The sequence below is a fragment of the Eptatretus burgeri genome, chromosome 3, assembly GCF_056783735.1.
Source record: "Eptatretus burgeri isolate ZD-2024b chromosome 3, Ebu_testis_v1, whole genome shotgun sequence".
In the NCBI taxonomy this organism is placed as follows: Eukaryota; Metazoa; Chordata; class Myxini; order Myxiniformes; family Myxinidae; genus Eptatretus; species Eptatretus burgeri.
The window spans coordinates 122913291-122922948 of record NC_140963.1 but is presented as its reverse complement, the minus strand read 5'-3'; the positions used below and the strand labels follow the sequence as shown (position 1 = coordinate 122922948).

At 46.3% G+C, this 9658-nt stretch overlaps 1 protein-coding gene and 1 long non-coding RNA gene across 4 annotated transcripts in view; one reads left to right on the top strand and one right to left on the bottom strand.

The window, feature by feature from the left end:
- LOC147030895 (uncharacterized) overlaps positions 1-9658 on the top strand; it is a 186191-nt gene that overhangs the window by 40478 nt on the left and 136055 nt on the right. The gene's annotated exons all lie outside the window — the stretch shown is intronic.
- The window catches only part of LOC147030894 (integrin alpha-6-like), a 190073-nt gene continuing 188557 nt past the window's right edge, over positions 8143-9658 (bottom strand). The window contains exon 24 of the mRNA XM_085875451.1: positions 8143-8554. Coding sequence (XP_085731577.1) covers positions 8444-8554 — 111 coding nt within the window. The 3' untranslated portion in view covers positions 8143-8443. The remainder of the gene's footprint in view (positions 8555-9658) is intronic.

Below are 9658 nucleotides of genomic sequence, written 5' to 3'. Positions count from 1 at the left end.
AGGAGGAGAGGGATAAAGGAGAGAGAGGAGGGGAGGGAGAGAGAGGAGGGGAGGGAGAGAGAGGAGGGGAGGGAGAGAGAGGTGGGGAGGGATAAAGGAGGAGAGGGATAAAGGAGAGAGAGAGGAGGGGAGGGATAAAGGAGAGAGAGGAGGGAGGGATTAAGGAGGGAGAGAGAGGTGGTGAGGGATAAATGAGGGGAGAGAGGAGGGGAGGGATAAAGGAGGGAGACAGAGGAGGGGAGGGATAAAGGAGGGAGACAGAGGAGGGGAGGCATAAAGGAGGTAGACAGAGGAGGGGAGGCATAAAGGAGGGAGACAGAGGAGGGGAGGCATAAAGGAGGATGAAAAAGAGGAGGGGAGGCATAAAGGAGGGAGACAGAGGAGGAGAGGCATAAAGGAGGGAGACAGAGGAGGGGAGGGATAAAGGAGGGAGAGAGAGGAGGGGAGGAATAAAGGAGGAAGAGAGAGGAGGGGAGGGATAAAAGAGGGAGGAGAGGTATAAAGGAGGGAGAGAGAGGAGGGGAGGCATAAAGGAGGGAGACAGAGGAGAGGCATAAAGGAGGGAGACAGAGGAGGGGAGGCATAAAGGAGGGAGAGAGAGGAGGGGAGGCATAGAGGAGGGGAGGAATAAAGGAGGAAGAGAGAGGAGGGGAGGGAAAAAAGAGGGAGGAGAGGTATAAAGGAGGGAGAGAGAGGAGGGGAGGCATAAAGGAGGGAGACAGAGGAGGGGAGGCATAAAGGAGGGAGAGAGAGGATGGGAGGCATAAAGGAGGGAGAGAGAGGAGGGGAGGAATAAAGGAGGAAGAGAGAGGAGGGGAGGGATAAAAGAGGGAGGAGAGGTATAAAGGAGGGAGAGAGGAGGGGAGGGATAAAAGAGGGGAGAGAGGAGGGGAGGGATAAAGGAGGAAGAGAGGGGAAGGATAAAGGAGGGAGAGAGAGGAGGGGATGGATAAAGGAGGGAGAGAGGGGAGGGGAGGGATAAAGGAGGAAGAGAGGGGAGGGATAAAGAAGGGGGAGCAAGGAGGGGTGGGGAAGCTCGGAAGAGGAGTTGAGTTCGGAAGGGGAAGGGGGAAAGACAGAGGAAGGAGGGGTATGGGGAGAGCGTTGCCTCACCAAACGTCGCTCTACACTCTGGGAGGGGTTGGGAGCAAAAAGGAGGGGAGTGGGGACGGTGTCTGGGAGGAGGTAAGTGTGAGGGGAGGGGTTCTTGACTTGCCGTTTGGTCGTGGGACTAGTGGAGAAGGGGGGGAGGGGGAAATAAAGGATTGAACACAAATGGGTAACGTTCAAACAGCATGTTGATATAACAAGTGGAAACCGCCAGGAGATGTCCATGGAGGATTGAGAGGGGAGGAGGTTTGGGAGGAGGTAAGCATGAGGGGAGGGGGAGGAAGGTAGCGTGAGGTGAGGATAAGAAAAGGCAGCATGAGGGAGGGGGAAGTCAGTGTGAGCGAGGGGGGAAGTCAGCGTGAGGGAGGGGAACAGCGTGAGGGAGGGGGGACAGCGTGAGGGAGGAGGCGAGCAGCGTGAGGGAGAGCGACAGCGTGAGGGAGGGTGGACAGCGTGAGGGAGGGGGAAAGTCAGCGTGAGAGAGGGGGACAGCGTGAGGGGAAGGGAAGGGCGATAAAACACACCCAAACAGCAACATTTTCTTTTTAACCACCGGGTTCCATATGAAACCGGGTGGGAGCATTTGAAACCCACGCTAGCAACCTGGCCAGGCCTGTCTGCACACATGCATGCTCGCATATGCAGTGACCTTTACACCCCTCCCGTTGGCCTCCTGAATCCGATTCGTACATGACACACGTTGGGGAAGCAGTTTTTAATTCAAAACTAAACCGTCAATCTTTAACAGTCCCCTTAACAGAGAGGGGGGGTAGGAGAGAGAGGGAGAGGGCTGGGAGAGAGAGAGGGGTGGGAGAGAAAGGGGTGGGAGAGGGTGGGAGAGAGAGGGAGAGGATTGAGGGGAGAGGGCTGGGAGAAAGAGGGAGAGGGCTGGGAGAAAGAGGGAGAGGGCTGGGAGAGAGAGAGAGGAGGGCTGGGAGAGAGAAAGGGAGAGGGCTGAGAGAGAGAGAGGGAGAGGGGTGGGAGAGAGAGAGAGGGAGAGGGGTGGGAGAGAGAGAGAGGGAGAGGGGTGGGAGAGAGAGAGAGGGAGAGGGGTGGGAGAGAGAGAGAGGGAGAGGGGTGGGAGAGAGAGAGAGGGAGAGGGGTGGGAGAGAGAGGGAGAGGGGTGGGAGAGAGAGGGAGAGGGGTGGGAGAGAGAGGGAGAGGGGTGGGAGAGAGAGGGAGAGGGGTGGGAGAGAGAGGGTGGGGTGGGAGAGAGAGAGGGGAGAGGGTGGGAGAGAGAGAGGGGGAGAGCGGTGGGAGAGAGAGAGAGAGAGAGAGAGAGAGAGAGAGAGAGAGAGAGAGAGAGAGAGAGAGAGAGAGAGAGAGAGAGAGAGAGAGAGAGAGAGAGAGAGAGAGAGAGAGAGAGAGAGAGGTGGGATAGAGAGAGGGGTGGGAGAGAGAGAGGGAGAGGGGTGGGAGAGAGAGGGAGAGGGGTGGGAGAGAGAGGATGAGAGGGGTGGGAGAGAGAGAGGGGGAGAGGGGTGGGAGAGAGAGAGAGAGAGAGGTGGGAGAGAGAGAGAGAGAGAGGGGTGGGATAGAGAGAGGGAGAGGAGTGGGAGAGAGAGAGGGAGAGGCGTGGGAGAGAGAGAGGGAGGGGGTGGGAGAGAGAGGGAGAGGGTGGGAGAGAGAGGGAGAGGGGTGGGAGAGAGAGGGAGAGGGGTGGGAGAGAGAGGGTGGGGTGGGAGAGAGAGGGTGGGGTGGGAGAGAGAGGGTGAGAGGGGTGGGAGAGAGAGAGAGAGGGATAGGAGTGGGAGAGAGAGAGAGAGAGAGAGAGAGAGAGAGAGAGAGAGAGAGAGAGAGAGAGAGAGAGAGGGAGAGAGAGAGAGAGAGAGAGAGGGAAAGGGGTGGGAGAGAGAGCGGGAGAGGGGTGGGAGAGAGAGGGAGAGGGGTGGGAGAGAGAGGGAGAGAGAGGGAGAGGAGTGGGAGGGAGAGGGCTGAGAGAGAGGGAGAGGAGTGAGAGAGGGAGGGGAGAGAGGGGAGGGCAGGAGAGGGGGAGGGGTAGAGAAGAGTGAGGAGGGGGGGAGAAGGGGATTCCAGAAGAAATGACGTCGAGTTTATTTTCCATCCAACAGATGGTGCAAAAATTGATGAATCATCCTGCTTGTGAAACAGCTGGATGACAGTTTAAAGCTGGGTCGAGATTCCAACCCAGACTAGACAGCTTAGAGCGAGCATACATATATTTCAGCTATCTTGCCGTGATGTGGCGATTCATTGCTTTTTAACAACTGAAAACATTTATTACTCATTGTAATCATCTAATTTGCATTGCCTTCCTAACTTCGGAAATGTCACCATGCAGAACAGAGCTACTGTATCGCCATCGAAGCTTGAAGAGCACTCACCTGAGTGGCAAACCACTCAAGCAAGTACTCCAACAAAACGGTTGAAGAAACTTTAACAAAACGTTTAATTTCCTATATGTATCTATCAATGCCGAAGTGGCGGGTCGTATCAAGAAAGATCATACAAAAATGGGAAACGTGGTGTAAAATAAAGTTGCACATTTTCAGCGAGTGAACCACTGTCTGACGCACCGCCCGAGGTACCATATGGCCAAACGCAGGCAAATGGGCCATGAACTTTGTTCGAGTTGATCGATATATTCAGTGACAGTGCGGATATTGTAGAGTGCTCGTGTTGCGGCTTTACAGCCCAAGCAAGCACTCCAACGAAACGATTGATAAGGAATGGCTGGCTTGGCAAGTGATTAGCGATGGTCGATCAGTTGTGCAAACATCGTGCACCCAGAGATTGCTGGAATATCAAGTGATGTCCGAATTGGACAAATGAACACTTTCTTGGCATCGCAACTGCTGCGAAGTTCGATTCTGGAGCTTACATTTTGTAATTCGGCTTAGTTTAAGAGATTCTCGAGGTTATGGCATGTGCAGAAATGAAATAAAGCCACGAACGCTGGCGTGTTTGATCATTCATAAGCATTGCAATGCGCCCAGCAATTTGTAGCATTGATGATCAGGCAGGCATTCGATGATATGAGTGAGGAAAGTGAAAAAAAAACTTTATCATTAAGAAATCATTGTGGCCTTTTCCAAGTCAAGGCATTGTTGAGCAGGCCAAAAACAATGGCAAATTAAGACCCCAGCGATTGCCAGCAAGTTGACTGAGGGTGTGCTTTAATAACGGATAATTAAACAAGGCTGTTAATTATCTTCAAAGGGGGTGTTTAAATTAACCCAAACACCCAATTTTCATTCATGCACTACTTTGGAGTTCCTTTGGAGCCGCTAAGTTTCATGGTTTTGGAATTATGGAGAAGCACACGCAGACTGACAGACAGACTGACTGATGGACGGATACACTGACATTTATTCGTGTAGATACTCTTCTTTCCCCTTTAGTTTCGTCTTTTTCCTTGGTGGTATTCGCTGGGGTGTCCAGAGCGAATGTTGAGTGCAGATAGCAGCCCAGCAACTGTTGACCGTGGCACAATGATACATTCACAAGTAGGAGCAAGTGGTTCTTTGCGCTGCACGAACAAGCGCCCATCGCGTGCGACTGATGTGATGGTCAAAAACCTTTTTACGTCCCTGATGCTAGTGAGCTTCTTCAGGGGACACACACACTGCCGTAGATGAGCACGGACCCGGCGCAGATCATGGCATTCCATTTATGCAGCGATCCACATGGATCGTCTAGTGTAGGGCAAGCAAGCACTGCCAGTCAGGATATCATGAACAGTTTCCGTGTGCGGTCGTGGAGTCGTGGCATGAAGGAGCAAACATGGCAACGAGGTGCATCACACGGGGACGTGTTGTGGCTCACGAAATCTGATGAGATATTGGGGGGGCCAAAACAGGCGGCACACTGACACATGGTATCTGTTGACAGTGGAGAGGAACGTCGTCACTCCAGGATTGGATGAGAATTCACCGCAGCATAACTTTTCCGGGGCTTTCATACATGTTTTGCTGTTCGTAAGGACAAAGGCCCAAAGAGTGTACTTTTTAACATATGAAATATTGCGAGTATTCAGTTTTGTTTTTTTGCATTGAGGACAACATATTTTATCAAAGAAAAACTAATATTTATTTGTTGAAAAATTTTAAAATCATAAATATCCTTCTTGGTCTCTTGCAGTAAAAAAAATCTTAAAAGTTGTCTCAAAGAAGGGATAATTTTGTTGGTTTTTTACCCTGCGAACATGAAGCGCATATAAGTTTATGATTGAGGAACAACTTGTGTAAATTAAATTTCATATTTTGAACACGAATCGGAACATGAATTGAAAAACGAACCCGTCATTCAACACAGTAACTTTGGCTCTGAATTCGTCTCGATCGAACATACATAGAGAGGAGTGAGATAATTTTTTCACTCTGTCTGTGTTCCTGGCAGTCAAACAAAATTGAAAATCATTCCAAACGAGAAACCGAGCTCTTTTTAAGAATGTCATAAAGGACACAAACAGGCACGAATGACTAATGTAAAATGTTAGATAAGGTGGTGTACTAGACACTGTGTCAATGGTGGTGAAACCCAGAATTAATTTATTTACATGACTTTTACCATCTTTATTATATTTGAATTGAATTATACACTTGAACACTGTAGAACACAAATCACCTTCTTAACACCTCCAAGAACCTCCAGTTTAGCACTACTTGGACATGTTAAATAGGGTGGTGTCATCCTTTGAAGGTTAACAAAATGAGTACCAGTGTATTGGTAAGCTTTGTTTTCAAGTTTGTTTGTTTTTAATACGTTTTTTCATACATGGCACCTTTCAACATTGGGTTTCCGTAAAGAAAATATCAGGAAGTCGGTAGACTTCCAATGTTGGGATGGCAGGGACACTTCAAAGGTTTACTATAACACAAATCCTTAAAATAATTAACATACCAAGATACAGACTTATGAACCTATAAAGTACCTTCCAGTTGTTTGCGGAGGATTTCACATCCAACAACACTCATGAAGCTTTTGGACGGCATCACTGAGATACAAAACTGACTGCGACTCAAAACGGCCCATTTGTAATTCTTCTTACGATTCTTCTTGTCAGACAGCCGAACTCAAAATTGGTTGAAAAACGAATCTACTGTATTTTACTGTGGGATGGTCCATAACTACTCAAAATTTTCACAACTTGAAAGGATTCCATAAAGTAAGCAAAGCTGCATAACTGCCTGGTGTTGACTTAAGAGCTTAGGATCTTGAGTTTGAGTCCCTGCTGACTGTTGAATTAACATTAGGTGGGGTTGACTCAGTCTGTCATCCTTTGAAGGTTAACAAAATGAATACCAGTGTTTTGGTAAGAGAAGCCACTGCATCAATGGCATAGCTGTGCTCCCAGAAAATGATGCACCAACAGCCACAGGCTGCACACGAAACAACATCGCTGCATAACTACAGATAGGACAATGAAGACCAAGGAGGGGTGGGCAGGACAATGCCTGTCAATCAGCGGGCAGGTGATGCCAAAACTGACTGAGGGCCAATCATGCCTGTGTGGGTGTGGTTAACTTGTGGATGTTATTGCTCCCCATTATATAATAGTATGACTATTTCATGCAAATTGTTTTCACACATTATGAAGATATTTCATAGTACAATCAAAATATAATTCTCCATCATGTAAATACATTTGAAAAATGTACAGAAACGATTAATGTTCCAAAAAGAATGTAAACAAGGTAGGGATGGTCACAATAAATTATCATGTGGAAGCATCCTGACATTTTTGTTTGAATAATGGTTGAGCCTGGAAATGACATGAACAATCTCCTGAGTTGGGTTCACAATCACCACAAACACTATCTGAATTGTGTGTGTGTGTGTGTGTGTGTGTGTGTGTGTGTGTGTGTGTGTGTGTGTGTGTGTGTGTGTGTGTGTGTGTGTGTGTGTGTGTGTGTGTGTGTGTGTGTGTGTGTGTGTGTGTGTGTGTGTTAATGGCTTTTATATTTCACTTGTCAAATTCATACATAGAAACAATCAACATACACTACAATAACAAATGGATTCAGCGATGGAGAGGGAGCAACCATTATTCAAAGAAAGATGTATGGATGGTTTCACATGATAATTTATTGTGACATTCCCTACCTTGTTTACACACTTGTTGGCATACCATCCCTACATCCATTTACATTATTTAAAATGACTTTTGTTTCTTTTTTTTTGTATACATAGCCAAGGCTCGTGGAAGAGCTAGTGCACTGAATGGATCAGGATATAACAGGATGCAAAAGTAGCAGGAGAGAGAGAATGGGGAAACACCAATAGCAGAGTAGAAGGATAAGATAGAGGGAGACTTGAACAAACAAAGGGTGTGTGAGGAGGTGTGCAAGAGGTGTATAAGAGGTGTACAAGAGGTGTAACCTGGTGTTGGTTTAGCGATTAGGGTGGTGGCTTGGGATCCTCGGGTCCTGAGTAAAAGCCCTGTGGGCCGCTGAATTAACACCAGGGGGTTGACTCAGCCTGTCATCCTTCCAAGGTCGGGGAAATTTGTACCAGTGTAGCAGCCAAAAATTCTGCACATGAAGGGAAGGGGTATCAACGGATTGATTAAAGGTGGTATTGGTGTGGTGCAGGCATGATGGACCGAATGGCCTCCTCCTGCGCTTTAATTCCTTGAAAATCCTTGTAAGGAATAGAGGACAGGAAAGGGTGCATGAAGTGGACAGGATGGATACAGAAGGAAATTGCAAGAAGGGAAAACTGGAAATTTGGATGGAGGAGGGATTGGGATTTGGTGGGGGTTGGGAGGGAGGGGGCGGGCTGTGGGCTTGGTGTCTATGTTTTTGGGGCCCTGTCAGCGAGGGTGTGTGTTTCAAACAGCCATGAGCTTCAGCCTTCGGGCCAAGGTGCATATGTATCAGTTTAATAAGCTTTATTTGTCTGTGGATCAGCTGAGGCAAAGCCTCCTCTTTGTTTGTTTTAAGTGAAGTAGAGTAGTTTTAGTTACAATTTGCTCATTGCATCTGCCATAACTGGAGTTAAAAATCTATTTGATATGAGTTTCTAAATAGAATGACAGCATTCATCAACCAATCACATGTAAAAGATGGATGGAGTTAACATCTCTTTTATTTGGGACAAGCAATTTATCTTTGTTTAAAACTTTAAGTCATGAAAGCTGTGATTGAAATATATTCAAAATGAAAACTATATTCAAACTAATAAGAAACCTGGAAGGACATTCTGTACATTTTGTGACAAGAGTGCATCATGTGTGGAATTTTAAAAAATTCAAAATGGAGTATTCTTTATCAGCAAATATTCCAATCTTTGGCATGATACTTCTAGGTTACAATGATGAATTGATGATAATTTTTGGAAAGAACACACTGCGGATAATATATTGTGCTGATTAAAAATTTGTTGCAAGCTTTTCTCTCTCTGATGGCTGGACCTCCACCTTGTTTTTGTTAAAGCGTGCTTCGTAGTTCTTTTGCCGTCCATGTGGCGTCAAACATCCAACCTGGCATCACATCAAGGTGGGAAACATTTAAAGAGCAATATATTACTTCGATGAAGAGAAAATAAAAAAAAGGCAGTCATGAAACAGTTACATAGAAAGGTAATGCAACAAAAGTTTCCCAAGAAGGATAGTTCAATGAATAGTGCACAGTTCCATCGGTACTTAACTTGTGACACATTTGTAATTCAACAAATTACATTTTGTACTTGAGAGAATTCATATTCGCAATAATGTGATAATCACAGAGCATAAAATGTAACAGCACATCCAACTCAAGGTTTTCTTAATCTCAGGTTCAAAATGTCTGATATTTCAAATAGAGCATGATTGGACTCCATGAGAGGTGAACGAAGGATGTGAACTGGAATCTTAAATATCCCACCAGAGGGGCAGAGTAACAAAATCTACAAGAGGTGGGTGAAGAGAGAGAACGAGAGAGAAGAAGAGAGGAAGAGGGAGAGTGAACATAAACTATTTCAAAACCCTATTGAGATGACTATAAGAGGGATGCCTAAACAATCCAAACAACTCAACAAATCATCAGTTCCGCTGGGATACTGTCTTGCTGTGTAAAATTGCATTCAATAAGGATGCTCGAAATACAAATGTCACACTCGTAAACGATGTCTTCTGAATAACCTTTCACAGCACTCATTTATACATTGACACTCAGGAAGTTGAACTAAATACGCACTACCTATGGGAGATGCATATCTTTATTGAAATCGATAATGTGTAAATGTCTATAATTAAAATTCACCTTTTATTCATTTAGATCTAAGCAGGAATAACCCATTCTTTGAGATGGGTTAATTCTCCCAGAAATATAAAATAAATTGTAATAAAAATAGACTAATTTTGGGAGCTGCTAGTGCTTTGATGGGAGGAGTGTGGGGGGGGGGGGGGAGAAACGTGCTTGTTTCCTCCACCACCGAAGGTGAAGGAGGTTGTTTTCACCCCTTTCAGTCTGTTTGTTTGTTACTTGCAAAATGGAAGATTTTTCAAGTATATTGGTAAGTCAATTTTGTTATTCTGTCTGTCTGTCTGTCTGTTTGTCTGTCTGTTTGTCGCCTTCAGGTCACAATTCTAAGTCGATCACCATGA